Consider the following 14998-nt stretch of genomic DNA (forward strand, 5'->3'; position numbering starts at 1 on the left):
GGTATTTATTACTTGCAGTTGCCAAAGTGGACACGTTTGGGTCAGACTTAGTACAGGGAAGACTTGGGTTATGAGGTCTATGTCTGACATTCATCCATGTTGTGCCTCCTCTGGCGCTCACTGCTAATACAACAATACTGTTCAAGGCTTTAAAAAAAAATAAAAATCTCAAACACTTATTTCACCAGAAATGTGTTCAGAATATAAATAGTGCTTAAATACAGGTTTAACCAGACTGCAGTCCCGGCAAAGTAACTTAAACAGACACAGACAAGATAGTAAAACACAAAATAGACAGCCTTGAGTAGAATCCAATTAAGACAAAAAACACCCCAAACAGAGCAACATTGTTAACGACTAAATTAAGCCTGCAAACAAATATATTTTATTGCCACCTAAGAACAATAAGGACTAATTCCGTTTGCCTTGTTATTTATAGTTTGGCGTAGGGTGGGGTTTCCAAAATCAAAGAGCAAAGCAGAAACTTATTTGCAAGATGGACCCCCAAATCCTTTAAAAATGCCTAAAATCATAAGAAAAGTTCTTTACAGTTTGATGGCTACAATATTTGTCCCACAAGCTACATGACAGCAACAAATAGTTAAATCAAACATATTACTACTAGCTCATCTACTGCAAAGTCACTGTATCAGAAGCCCGAATTGATTTGTTTCCTTAGAACAAATTGAAAATGAATGTAACATAACATCGGAAAAAAGAAATCCTTCCTGCTCTGCTAATCGGATATTGTATAATGGTTGATTGCAGCTTTGCACCGTGCTATTGTTGCCTATATCATACATACTTACAGGTTCTGGGTTCTTCCAAGAGTTTGGTGCAGTTTCAAGGACAAATGTCTTAAGGAAGTCTTTCTACTGTGCAGCAGTGATTCTAGCTCTGATCTCATTACATGAGCAAAGTGCTACAGCTGACAATATAAAGGAAACTTCCTGCGTGAAGAAGAAATCTTGGAAAGTCTCAGGGTTAAAAAGGCTGCTTAAATGTGCTGCTTGATTTGCTCCCTAGTTGTGTATACACAGTAGCAGCTGATCTCTGTTTGCAGCCCTGCAGAAAGAAACCTTTGCTGAAAACCAATGGCATCACATTTCAGTGGAGCTACTGCCAGGCTCTGGAGAGCAAAGCAACCTTTGACAACTTCACCCAGTTCAAACCACCGGCATTTGCTCCATGTCCTGCAGGACTTTTGAAATTGTATATTTATTGTATTATTTTTATTAATGCCACTCTGAAATCCTGCATCCCAGGCAGCCGTGATACAAGCAGAAGTCTCCCTCACTATAATAGGAGGTTCTGACTGTGTCAGGACTGTGAACTGCAGAATTTGCCACAATACCTTTTGCTATGTCTTGATTGTGGCATTTGCAGATGAGAAGCTCTTAGCTACACTCAAAAGCATTTTCTGCCTTAGAATTTCTAAATTCAGTGCAACAGGCATCCCGTTTATCCTAAATTAATCCTGAGCCTGCCCTGCATCAGTCACGCACTGCTCAGCGCTTTTTTTTTTCTGATACAGAGTTCAAATTAAAAGATTTTGGGAGTGGGAGGTGGCTCATTCTTTTCATTTAGTATTTTATCTAGAGTCAGATCCAGCCTGGCCCCTGTTGGATTAAACCATGGAGCACAACATCCCAAATTCTGCAAAGTTTGGTATTCTGACCAAAGTTTCAGTGTGGCTCCAAATATCTGTTTGTGCCCCCTTAGTTTCTGCTTTGACCCTCCAGAACCAAACCAGGGATGGGCAGAACCTGCACCAGCTTCTGCAGCTCTTACTGCTGTCCAAGCAAACTAGTAAGACCAGAAAAGCAACATTTAAAAAGAATACATCACTAGAACTATTTAAACTCCTAACTGGGAAGCAATACTCCAAACACATCCTCACATTTGATGTCAAAGAATTATCAATAATTCATTCAGATGTAGTTGTTTCACCATTTAGCCCAGGGTGATTCTCCAAAGAGCAACTGGGACCACACATTCCCCTGGCACTCAGTCAGAGCATGACCGTAGAGCTTGCATGCTGCTTCCCAAACAGGACCTACTTCTCTCTCCAAGATAGTCAGAAAACCTCAGAAAAAAAATTTAGAAGAATCCCTTTTAAAAGTGCACCATTGCAGGGTCTGGTTAGGAGGAGTTGAGGGTTTTTTCCTGGGCATTTGTAAAACAGATTAATCACCACCCTTTTTTCCCCTCAGGCACTATGACTATTCTAGCTACTAGTATATTGCGTGTTATTTCTTTAATATTTTGAACTTTATTTCAAAGGGCAGAAACCAAAACTGACAGTACATCAAGACAACATGCTCTGTGATTCAAACAGCAAAATAATTGAGATCCAGTGTATACACAACAGCCAAGTCTGTGTACGCACGTTGCACACGTGTGCACACACTCATTCACAAGCACAAACAAGTGTAAGGGCTTGTGGCCCAATTTTCTGAGACACTCATAGCTCATGTCCTCACCTCCCTTCAAATAAAAAAAAAAAAGAACAAACAAAATCTGATCAGTGAAACATCCAAAATAATTTTTGTTAAAAGTAGGCACCATTTACAGGAAGGTAACCATATTGATTCAACTGGCATTTCTCCCACATTTGTCTCTCTCCTTTGGGAGAAGGATCCCATCCACACCTGAACAGTGTCACACCAGAGAAATGAAAGTGTGTGGCAGCATCAGCAGGTTTAATCTTGCTCTCCTCCCCCAAGGGACACTGCAAGGCAGCCACTCAAAATCCTGGCTATGAGGCAGGGCTCACTGTCTGCCCACGTTACCTCCAACACACCACCTCACCTTTCCATGCCTAAACTGACACCACCATATTTAATGTGTGTTGCAAAAGCACAGCTTCTGTCCCTCTGTTGCTCAAGCTGTGAGAAAGGGATTGCATGCTGGAGAAAAGTAAAGGACTAAAGCTCACAGCTGTGCATCCTGCTCCCAGATGTGCCATACGAAGGGCCATGAGTGACCTTGAACCGCCTGCTCTCTGTGCTCCAGTGCCCAGCCTGCTGCCCACACCGCACATAACTCACTCACAGCACTTGTCCACCTGGTCCCTTTTGACTCTAGTATAGCAGAAGAGGGTTTTTTTTTCTGTCAGAAATTCAGCACAGAGTGAAACAAGTTTCTTTTGCCAGGTGAAACTCAAGGCACTAATTTAAGACAAGTAAAAAAAAAAAAAAATCCCAGTGGAAGCAGGAATTTCTGTGAATGAAGTTCCTCCTCAACAGCTTCTAAATACCCAACTGTCAGCACAGAAAAGCTGAGACTTGTGAATGCTGCAAGAGCAGTAATACATATCCAGCAGCACTACCCCACACAGACCCATTGGCACTTGTCAAGGCTGAAGGACATCCCCCTCCAAGTTTGACTCCATTCTTCTTTGCCTCTCCTATATAACTGTGCTCCCTGGACACAGCTGGGCCAACACAGATCCAAGGACACAGCACCTTCAGCTACCCTCTTTTGTAAAAATATACACAGGTTCCGAATATGGGATCAACTGGAATTGCAAGATCTTTCTCCCCCCAGTCTTCCCAGATAACACCTCAGCCTGAAGCACCCTGTCTGCCCTTTTCTCTCCTTTCTGATTTTCTCACTGAATTTTGTTTTCACAGCATTGTATCCAGCAAGGAGAATAGTAACAATTCAAAGCCCATTTTCCAACTTTCAGAGGGCAAAGCAAAGTAGTCTGGCTAAGCAAAGTAGTCTGGCTAAAAGGCAGGACCACAGAAATATGTTCAGAGAGGATAGGGAGCAAGAGCTAGGAGAAAAATGAAGGGGAGGCTGACTCTGAGTTTATGTGACGCAAGGAGCTCTAGGTCTCCATACATCCTATCCTCGATAGAAAGGGTGGCCCTTGGAAGCCAACCCCACTGCCTGCTCTTCTAAAGTCTAAACTAGTACAGGTGTCCAAGATGGGCCATGCCCTATCTTCCTGATATCTGCTGCTTGTAACAATATAGAATGCTTGTTTAATTCATGACGGCCTTAAAATTTGAACATATCATCAAGAAGACACTGACAGCTAATACAACAAATGACTAAACTAGTATAAATTTTCAGTTTTTACACCAATATTTGTTTAAGATTTTAAAACCTTGTTTCCAGCAGTCAAGTAATAAGAGACACACTTTTCTCGTTTAAAGAGAGATTTGTGGCTCTTGTAATTGGAGGAATAACTGAAGGTAACCACAATGAAACAGAAGTCCAGCAGAACCATAGTGACACTTTTAAAAAAGTCCCACCTTTCAGCTAGTCTCAAAATTTTCAATAAGCAGTGTCAGTTTTAATTATCAATCTCAGAATCCAATAGTACAAAGAGGCTCCAAGAAACATAGCCTACCTGTTTTATTCAGACACTTAGGACTTCACTTAAATATTAAGTCTGAAAGTGTTCATCTAAATCTGTCTCGATTCCTGCACAGATCCCAAATGTGTCCTTTTCTCAGTCTATCCATATACATAATAACTGTGACTACTGGATTTTCTTTTTAACTTTTAAATGCACATGGATCCTAATCAACATATGGAATACCTTCTGCATCATCACAAAATGAGTGGCTATATTCTTCCCACTAAAATTCCTCCATAATAGTTGCTTTTTCCTTTTCATCTATCAAGACTTTAAACCAAAACTAATATAATCATCTGGAACTTTGTATGCCTAAGTTACTTGCTGTTCCCATTAGTAGCTCTGTACTACTCAATCATTCAAGATTCTCTGTCCCATTGTATTAAATACGCTCGTATTTTGTGCTGTGTGTACAATTAAAATTGTTTGGGTTTTCACACTGTTCTTATCTTTTATTTGCTCTCTAAAATATCCAGCACACATTGAAACCAATACAGGTGATAATATAGATGTAAATATCACCATGGAGGCATCATGATAGATTTGATGTTGGGAATAATTCATTCAAGGTATCTCGATCCAATTTAAATTCTTTTCCAATTTTAACTGAGCCTTCATAACCAGATGAACTTAAACGAAGGTGTACAACTTCATGCTACACTGGTAAACCACCCTAACTAGGAAATAAATTTTCAGTGATTAAGTTGAATTGTTCGTACAAAATGCCAGCTTCAGCTTTTCACCCATACAAAATAGCTTGGAAAATATATACTGCATGTGTTTATTATAGCTACAGTTGCTATGAACATCTATAACTCTCCAACAATTTCTTTGATTTATGTTCAAAAACATACAGGGCATGAAATGATGCCTGCAACCTTACATTTCCCTCAAGAACATTGTGGGGAGAAGATATATTCCAAAACATCATGTTAGATTCCTTGTTATGTCTCCTTTTTAAAATAAATGTATGATAATCAATTACACATGCTTCAAAGCAACTGCCACTAGATTCCCCAACAGAAAAGCTGTTTGAGAAAAGTTCCATTTTCTTTCCCCTAATGGTCGAGTTATAATAAGAGATCTTGCCTAGATATTAAAGGGAAAAAAAATGTATTATGAAGGATAGGCCTTGCTCCACTTGTATATGCATGCACAGGTTTGTGCTTGCCTGGACTTGACTTAGAACAAGGTTTTCAGAGAAGTAACATCTCCACTGATCAACATGCTAAAAAAAGGATGTGTGTGTGAAGATCTTGCACCTAATCTCCTTGTCATTTATGCTTGTAGTAATCCAAATGATGTCAAGAGAATGACACAGATGATAAGTTAATGTATCAGGCTCGACTTCCCTTTCAACCTCGATATGCAAAACATCCCTGTAAGAAGTCCACCCAGCTGTAGCCTCCACTAGAAACAGAAACCTGCAGATGTTTACAGGAATATCAATTAAGCTGTATGGGAGCTCTGCCATTAACGCTGGTGCACGTAAGATTGGACTTTGCAGATCTGCCTGAACTCCGCGCAGAGGCTGAAGTGCACGTTTTCTCTGGGGTATTGAAGGCAGTGGGTTATACACCATTAACAGGTAAGCATAATATGGATGGAATTTCCACAGTCTCATGGCTCTGGCACAGGGACAAGGGCAGCATCTCCAGGCAGCACCCCTGCCCCTGGTGGGAAGACACGAGCAGCCAGGAATGCATAGAGTGCATGGACTGCAGCACAGAAAAGATCAGGACCTACTGCCTGTGCTGCTTCAGGTAGTTTGTGATGCCGGCATCCCAGGCAGGGAGCTGCCATTCCCTGTGTCCTGGGCATTTAATTCAATCCTTGGGTTACACTGCAAACTAAAGAGCTGACAAACAATATAGAAAACTGGACTAGAAACTGGATGGTACAAGCCCCTCTGAGGGGGATTGCCACCTGCTGACACTGAGTTTCTAGCAAATATGGAATAAGGTGGATGAGTGACTTGTTTTATGGCGCTGTTCATCCCTGTAAGTGTGTAAAATTTTCACGCCAAATAGGGAGATGGAAATAAATTCACTCATTCTACTCTTTTGTCTCCCCGCTATTTTCTTTGAATCAAACCCTCAAAGAATGAAAATTCACAGGAGGGGAAATACAGGCTAGCACCCTCTTTGGCCCCCCCAGTGCTATTTTATCAATTACTAAGGAAGCCAGCAAGGAGGAGGAGAGAGGACTGGACATGCGTGCCTACTGCCCGTGCAGCCCCAGCTAGATACCATCAACAGTTGTTCTCCTATTTTCACAGTGGGAAATAAGCAGGTACTAGCTGTATTGGAATAATCAGGAGGAATCTAGGTCAAAATCAAAGCAAGACTGCTCTGTCCATTTGACAAAACTCACATGCAAACACAATAGCCATGTAAAAACAAAGAAGTTATTTGTAGCAGTTATTTCTGTTAGGATTGCTAAACAAGCGTGCAGACATTGGCCTACCTTGAGTAAAAGGCACTACTCCTTCCCTGTGACTTCTGAAAAGGCATTCAAAATCAATATAAAATTGCAATATTAGGAAATTTTATAATCATTATTTCAAAAAAGCAGACTTGAAAGGGTCTCTTGTTCATGGGTAAATCTTCAGTTAGTTTTTCTAGTACCGGTGGTTCAATCGAAAGATTCGCCAACTGCCCCCTGGAGAAAACTGAAGATCTGCATTTAAATGGAGATATAGTATTTCCAAATGCACGGTACCTGCAAGGCAGATACTGTCAAGGTTTCTTAGTGAGTGGATCTCAAATTGTATTAGGTACATTTCAGCGCCGTAACTATCCCCATTTCATAGGGCTGGGGCTATTTCCACATCATTTTTTTCCTCTGTGCGTGCTTTGTAATATTTGTCCTGATAAGTCAAAATTAAACTGCCATCCACAACAAAGCCCTCACATAGCAACAACAAGGAATTACAACCTTATGCATAATATTCTGATGGAGATGATGACGACTGTATTAGATGGCCTGACTGAAAATCTTAAATAATTGAAAACTCTGATGACTTAATAGAGTAGTGAGCTTGGTTTACAATGCAGCCAATTTAGAGCCATAAAAACACCGTGTAAAATGTTTATCTTGTGGTTGACCATTACATATCCTATTTATTATTCCAAAGTATTTCAACAGCATTTTTCTTCATCAATGTGGCTGCTGGCATTTAGCACCCACTCGCTAAATTCACGTGATTTTCCTGGAACAGCTTTAGGAAAAGAAAACAAAAATTTAGCAGATCACTACAAAACTGCTCCTTGTTACTATATGCCTCTTTTTCACATTCTGATTTGAACTGACTTCATGTGCTGCAAAATATGTTTGAAACCACCGAGGCTAAAATATAATAAATCAAAGCCATATTCGTGAAGTTAAAAAGACTGGTGCAACTACTGATCCTGACACATCAGAGAACCAAAAAAAAAAAATCAAACCTCATGAATACTTTGTTGCTAATGTACATGAGTTCAAAGAGCAGTGTTCCTCTTAGGAAAACATCTTAATTTTCATATCAGAAAATCATCCTAACCTTCCAGAAAACTTTTTACAATTATGCAAGGAAGGCAGAGAGAAGGTTTAGAGTGCAAACGACACTCGTGATGGGTTTCAGACACGCAGGCATTAGTCCAGGCAGCCTCTCACTGAAATTCAGGTTGCAATTGAAATGTCCCTGTAAACAAGGTTACTGCGAACGGCCCAAGATATCCTTCTCAGCAACACCTTCACCAGGAGCCCTTCAGCTGTCTACTTAGTTTGTTATACCTTATCTCACAGCCCTGACATCCTAATGCTGATTCAAATTCGGGATTCAAAATGAAAGACGAAATATCTCTAAGATCACTTAATATTGAAATACCATTGCAGTAATAAGTGGTGCCAGGCTGGAGATATGGGTATAGTACTCCAGTGGTAACCTTTTAATTTCTGACAAAATACTCTGGAATAACTGTGATACTGCACAGACAGTTAATGCAATCGATTTGTTTTCCTTATTTTGATAATGAGCACGCTGAATGTCGTATTTACCTTCTCCTGCCCCCGGCACATTTTTAAAGTCCTCTAAAAGGAGACCTGCCAGATTCCTGCACCGACATGAAACACCTCACACCACGGAGCCCCCCTCCCCAGCATGCTGAGCCCCAGCTACCTTGATGCTCCCAAGACAAGGAAGATCATAACCACATGAGTCGCTTCGTCATTCTAAGTCTTTGACTATTTTCAGTGGAAATGCTATGCACGCACCAAGTATAATCTAATGTAGGTTATATTGTAAACTACTCCCATTCTGAAAGCGAGGGGAGGCACACTACACCAGAACATTTTGTCCTCTGAAATAAAACAGGGAAGTAATAATGAAATGTATCAAGCAAGTTTTATATGTTGTATTTTAAACAGTGTAGCTAATAAATGCCTAAAACTTTGGTGGGTTTATACAAAGGGCACTTGGATTTCCCTCCCAGTCACAGACAGTGAGACAGTGATAGGTTGAAGCGGGGGGGGGGGGGAAGGGGGGAGGGTGTAATCTATTTTTCTGTTGTGTTATGTTTACTGTTAGAAAATCCTTAATAGTATGAAAAGATACTATTCCAGGGGGTGGGGGTGCAGTGGGACAGGGGAATGGTATAGGGAAGGGAGAGAATTACAGAAGAGAGGCCCAAGCTGCTCAGTGCCTGCCTTCCCACACTACCATTCACCTTCATTTTCGTCTCCTTTATATTCTACTCATTTTTACTTGCCTCCCCCATTATTTAGTCATCTCTTAAATGCAGTCCTCTTTTCTCTGGGATCACGAAAAACATATTAACTAGAACCAGTACACAGAGTGCATCCCCTGCAGCACTTCAAAATGTACCTCCAGATCAGTCATGCCTTCATGGCATTAATGACCAGGGTGAAATTAAAAATAAAATTAATTAAAAAAATAAAATTACAAAAGGGAAAAAAACTCCTCACCGCCAGGTCACACTCAGACCCCACAGGCAGCCGCTCCCCCAAACGCCCCCTCCTCCCCACGGCCGGCGCTGGGAGGGCCAAGTGCCAGGCGGAGCGGGCAGTGCGTGGACTTTGCACACTTTCCTTCTCCCCTCCTGATCCCGGCAGCGCGCGGCCCCGCCGCCTTTGTGTGCGCGCGTCCGCCCGCGGGTCCCGACACCCCGGCACGGGCGGCGCGGAGCGCGTCCCGCATGGGGCGGCCACGCCGCCGCTCCCGCAGCCCGCGGCCGGCAGCGCAGCGCCCTGACCCCCGCCCGCCGGGCACGGCTCCCTCTCCCCGGGCCTGCTCCGCTCCCGCCGGCCGCCCGCACAAGTGCTCCAGGAAGGAGCGAGCGGCGGGGGAGGGACGGGGACGAGGACGGGCCCCCCCGCCGGCCTCACCCCGCGCCGCAGCCGGGACACTTCGGGGCTCCCGAGAGGGCACGGCGGGGGGGGCAGGGCGGCACGGGCAGCCGCCGCCACAGCCACGCGCGCCCCGGCACCGGCTGGCAGAGTCCGGTCCCCCTGCTCCGCTCGCAGCCGCCGGAGCCACCCCGGGACCCCGGCCCCAAACTCTTGCTGGCTAAAGCCTCGTCACTTTCCCGGCACTCCTGACCCTGGGCGGGAGGGACACACACACACACACACACACAAAACCTGCGGGGTAGGATCTGTCAGCAGCCAAAACATCATTCTCCTTCCCTTCTTTCCCCCACCCCCCGCCCCCCACACACACCCGGGCCAGTAATTCTAAATAATTGTCCGAGAGGCGAGAGCCACTGAACCCCGGGTGGCCGGTGCTGTCGTGCGGCTTTTTCCAAAGCTGGATTTTTTTGGGGAATGACTCTGAGCAAGTGCAATTGGCAAGGGCTGAAGGTGGAATGGGGCGAGGGGGGTGGGGGGGTAGAGCGCTCCTGGCAGCGGCTCATCTCCAAGCACAAACATGCCCCCCATGCAATGTCAGCTGGCGGGGGTGCGGGGGGGTGCGGGGTGCGGGGGCTCGCTTTACCTGGTCAGCTCAGAACCGCAGGCAGGTTAATCAGGTGAGTCGTCGGGGATTTTAAAGAAGCCGAAGCCGGTTTCTTTGCTAGGAAAGTCTACAACACCATGCAGGGACATTGCAAAATCTTTACACACGCCTCCTTTAACTGGGCTCCCGCGACCTCCGCCGGCGAGGGGGGAGCCGCCGGCGGGCGGGAGGCCGAGCGGCGCCGCGGCGGCGGCGTGGGGGGCGCGGGGGGCGGCGGCGGCGGCGGGCGCGGCCCGGCGGGCGGAGAGCGGCAGCGGGCGGGCGGCGGCGGCCCCGGTCCCCGCGGCCCCGGCCCCGGCGGCGTCCCCGCGCCTCCCTGCCGCCTTGGTAGCGCCGGTCCGCACTCGGCCTGACCCGGGACGTCACGGCGCCTGCCTGTGTTCCCAATGATAACTTGGCAGGAGCAGGGGGAAGCGGCCGGGTTTTTCCTGGGCTCGTTACCGGGTACGTGCACGTTTCTTTCGCATGCGGAATTTTTTTTTGATTTTTTGTTTTTTTTAAGGCGCAGTAGCGAAAAGCCGGGACAGGAAATCCGGGGCGCGGCGGGGGCTGCCGCCCCGCGATGGTGGCGGCCGCTCGCCGGCGGGAGCGGGGCGCAGGCATGCGTTCATCTCCGTGTCTTTCATTTTACCTTCAGGGTGACATTCAGTGCCGGGCGAGCCTCGCCGGTCACCGCCACGTCCCACCTGGAAAAAACACAAACAAAACCACCGGGAAAAAACCCAAAACAACAAAACAAAACAACAACAACAAAAAAAGGCGACTGCCGAAAAGAGGGGATGGGGAGGGAGGGGGTGCCGGCCCCTCTCGGCTGGGATGCGGCCGGCGGACGGGACACCTCGCCCAGGGGACGCGGGGACACACGCGCCGCCGGCCGCCAGCAGGCCATGTGCCGAGCGGCCGGCGGGGGCGGGGGAGCGGGCACCGCACACACACACAGAACAAAATCAGAAAAAAAAATAAAAGACAAAAAAGAAAAGCACACGGAATGCCAGAGGAGGCCGGGCGAGGAGCTAGGATGCCGCACCGCTGCTGCCGTGCAGGCCCGGCGCCGCGCCCCCCCCAGTCCCCTGCAAGGCTCTGCAGGGGAAGGCGGGGGAGCCTCCGGCGCTGTGCGCCCCACGGCCCCGCCGGGAGCCGGGGTGCCCGGGGGGGCTGCGGGCCGGACAGCCCGGGCCGCACTGGGGCACCCGGCTGCGCAATGGCGTCGCCGCCGAGGAGAGCCAAGGGCTGCCGCAGACCCTGGCAGGGCTCGGTGAGGAGAGCCTGAGCCATCGCTCCCCACCTCTGCTGCTGGGGCAGCCGAGCAGCCGCTCCCGAAAGCAGGAGGGTTTGCGGTAAAGCAGAGCGAGCCGGGGCCTGCGGCAGCCCCGGGGCCGCTGTGACCGCCGAGCAGGCTGGCAGCGCTGTGCCCGGCCATGGCAGCTGCCACACGCATCCCCTGCCCTGGGTTCGTGTGCTTCGCAAAGCCGGATCCTGCAAATCTCCATGAACGTTCCCACTAAATTCCGAGGACATTTTCACGTGTGAGGCTTAACTCGCCTGCAAAAGTATTCCCAGAACTAGGCCTCACTTAAACTGTCTATGACAGCCTGAGTTTAAGTGCCTCTTCATCTAAAAGCCAGTTGTTACCCACACATTGCATCCCAAACTGCTGCAGCACCACACCACCTACTCCGTGACCGCAGAGCGTCCCAGCAGAGCCCTGAGACAAGTTTCTCTCTTCTGTGTTGCTTTTCACACCACCTATTATAATAACAACAAGTTACAACATCGCCAATGCACAGGTAACTAGCGCAGCGGAGTTCGTGAAGGGATGCATGTAGCAGGGCTGAAGCTAAATTATTTTTGCAACTGCCTCTGTTCAGCCTTAATATTAGCATTAATACTTTCATTTTCCTTATTTAAATACAATAAAAGGGAAAATTGCCTTTGCTTAATATTGTTACTAATCAGGTTTTGCAATTCCAGTTTTTATAAGGTGATAAAGTCAAGAAGTTAGTGTACATCTTTTCTGTTGCTGGGCTCAGTGTCCTCAGCAGCAGCGTATTTTAAATGGTGGGATCACCTATTGCAGCTGGGAAAAGAGTTGTGGGAAGAAAGAAATCATTCTTGGACTATTGTACAGTCCAAGCATCATTTTAAGAAGTCTGAAATTGAAAGCACTGGGTTGTTTTGTTTGGTTGGTTTTTTTTCTTTTTTAAACCCAAGCTACTCAGGATGCTATCTGGCTTGGCTAGAAAGACAAGCTTGCTACACGTTTCTACTCTGGAATAATTTTTAACTGCTTTTATGCTAGATTCCTAACCTTTCTTAACTCTACTGTCTCAGCAGAGTACAGAGTACATAACTGATACATATTTTTGGTAGACTTGAAAAGCAGTGTGTACAGCTTGATTGTTGTCTGTATTTCGCCATTCATTTTTAAGTGAGGCTCTTTTGATGGATGTGAGGAATTTGTTTGAAAGGATGAAGGGTATGGCATAGCTGCCCAACATGCTACTTACAATTACACCATACCTCAGCTAAACAGACATTTTTCATTGTGATTGTTACACCTTTAAAAGCAAATGAGTTAATCAAATTGCTATTTTTGGAATGCACTCAAAGGAACATTAAAATGCATTAATTTCATTAAAATAAATGAGCAGATAGGTAACAAAACAAGTATCAGCCAAATAAGCAAGATCTCAACTATCGAGCCAAATCCAGCCCTAGTGAAATCATCTGAGCTGTACTTGTCTACAGCACATTTAATTTGGCTTCTGCAGTCACACAGCTGACGCTTTATTTGGTTTTCAGAGGTGTGTATATTAAAAATGTGCGAGCCATGCTGCTTCTCCAGCGTGATTAACCACTGAAGTTAAATTCACCTGGTTCCCATTTAGCTCTGCTGTGCAGTCCTATCACACTTGCAGTTTTTGGTGTGCATACACACCTGAGATGCAGAGAGGCATTCCCAGCCCCTGTGTTGGTCTAAGGGACGTGAGTTGTGTCTGAAGTGAGGGTGTGATGAGGTGGATTTCAGCAGAGGCTGTTCACAACCAGCTGCATATATATATGCTCCAGTTAATAGGCTGTACTGGAGTCTCTGCTACCATCTTTCATTACTGCTGTTACTCATGCCAGTGAGAGTAAAGGAAGGGTTGGTGTGTCTGTAATCACACATTCATTTGCTATGTAGATATATCCTAAGAACCTCTCAACCCAGGAAAATTATGCTGGAATAAGGTTGGATGTGAGTGTAAAGCAGAACTGTGTTCAGATAGCTTATTCATTCTTGAATGGCCAAGTTGTTTCCTGGTTTCACTTAATCCACTTTCAAAGTGGATTAATGTAATTCAAGAAACTGAATTCTTACATTGGCATAAGAGTTGTCCACACATGGGTTTACTCAAACATAATTACTGCAGTGTACCTAATAAGTATCTTGAAATAATTTAGTGTGTAGACAAGTCTAGAGTCCCACAGGTGAAAAAAAACAGAATTTATCCATTTTCTACAACATAAAGGTTAATTTAGCCCAACATTTGACCTACTTCTTTCCTCATGAAGCACATTTAATTCATTACAGGTTTTTCTTCCTTAACAAAAACCCCACAACAGAAGTGTATTTATGATCAGTTTCAAGATAGCAATGCCATGTGCACTCCACTAAAATAAACAATTTAACCAGTGTATACTCCAAATAATATTTTCAACTGCTCTAAAGAGAAGAAAAGGTTCTTTACTGGAAGAAATACCAACTTCTCAATCATAAATATTTTGAGTGGGTTATTCCAAACAAAAGGAAAACAAACCCCAAGCTCCGCTCTGCCCTCTGAGACACCCACAATCCATTTGACAGCATTCCATTCATAGCAATAGCAACCAGTCTGACTCAGCAATATTAGTTCCTGAATGAGGAACCTCACAGACTCACACAGAAGGGTTTGCAGAACAACAGGGCCTTCAGGAGGCACCTTAAGAATAGAGAGCTAATTTATGGTTTGCTTACAGAGGTCTGAATCAGAGAGAACCTACCTGAAACCCAGGCAGCCTCTCTGCCACTGCTCTGAATCAGGTGTATTGCATCACTGGCATACAGGAAAGTGACTGAACCGATAACGAGGACATACAAGATGTTTTGTGACCTTGTGCCAAGCGCAAAGTTTGTCAAACGGCATTAAGTGTCATTCCATGTCACAGACATCCATGGAAGAGAGGTGATTCTCTGATGTGAATGAAGCCTCCTAAACTTTAACTTTTAATTTAATGTTTGTTGGTTTGCTTTGTTTGCTTTTGTTGAAGGAAGCGGTGGGGGAGGGGAATGGAGCCAAACGAAGACTAGATGAGGTAGGAATTATGTAAGCTCAGGTAGTAAACCAGACAATTTTTTGAAAGAAGCATAAATACAAGAGCCAAATGATACAAATTGCTGACCCTTTAAACATTGACATGGAAAAAGCCATTAAAAGCTATGAAGATGAAAAAAGTCCAACTTCTACTTTGTGTCAAAGACTGCAATGTGTCACACATTACAGAGGGTAACCCGGGGTCTTCCCTTATGCAGATAAAGTAGTCCCAGCTACTCTGTGTAACAGGCAGTGATGCCCACAGGATTCTCATTTTGT

The 14998-nt window shown here is 45.3% G+C and overlaps 1 protein-coding gene across 26 annotated transcripts in view; it reads right to left on the bottom strand.

Moving 5' to 3' along the window:
• The window catches only part of ESRRG (estrogen related receptor gamma), a 387839-nt gene that overhangs the window by 360726 nt on the left and 12115 nt on the right, over window positions 1-14998 (bottom strand). For 11 of the 26 annotated variants that reach the window (XM_058835862.1, XM_058835848.1, XM_058835852.1 and 8 more), the window contains exon 1: window positions 10365-10529. The exons of 1 other annotated variant lie outside the window; for it this stretch is intronic. Coding sequence is in view for 9 of the 25 variants with exons in the window: in XM_058835826.1 (XP_058691809.1) it covers window positions 11017-11823 (807 nt within the window). In the remaining 16 variants the exon portion in view is untranslated. Of the gene's footprint in view, window positions 1-809; window positions 1049-6838; window positions 6874-10364; window positions 10530-11016; window positions 12019-14998 lie in introns of those variants that run through there. 14 more of the 26 variants (XM_058835831.1, XM_058835827.1, XM_058835837.1 and 11 more) reach the window with 6 other exon arrangements.

This window comes from Poecile atricapillus, chromosome 3 (genome assembly GCF_030490865.1).
Source record: "Poecile atricapillus isolate bPoeAtr1 chromosome 3, bPoeAtr1.hap1, whole genome shotgun sequence".
In the NCBI taxonomy this organism is placed as follows: domain Eukaryota; kingdom Metazoa; phylum Chordata; class Aves; order Passeriformes; family Paridae; genus Poecile; species Poecile atricapillus.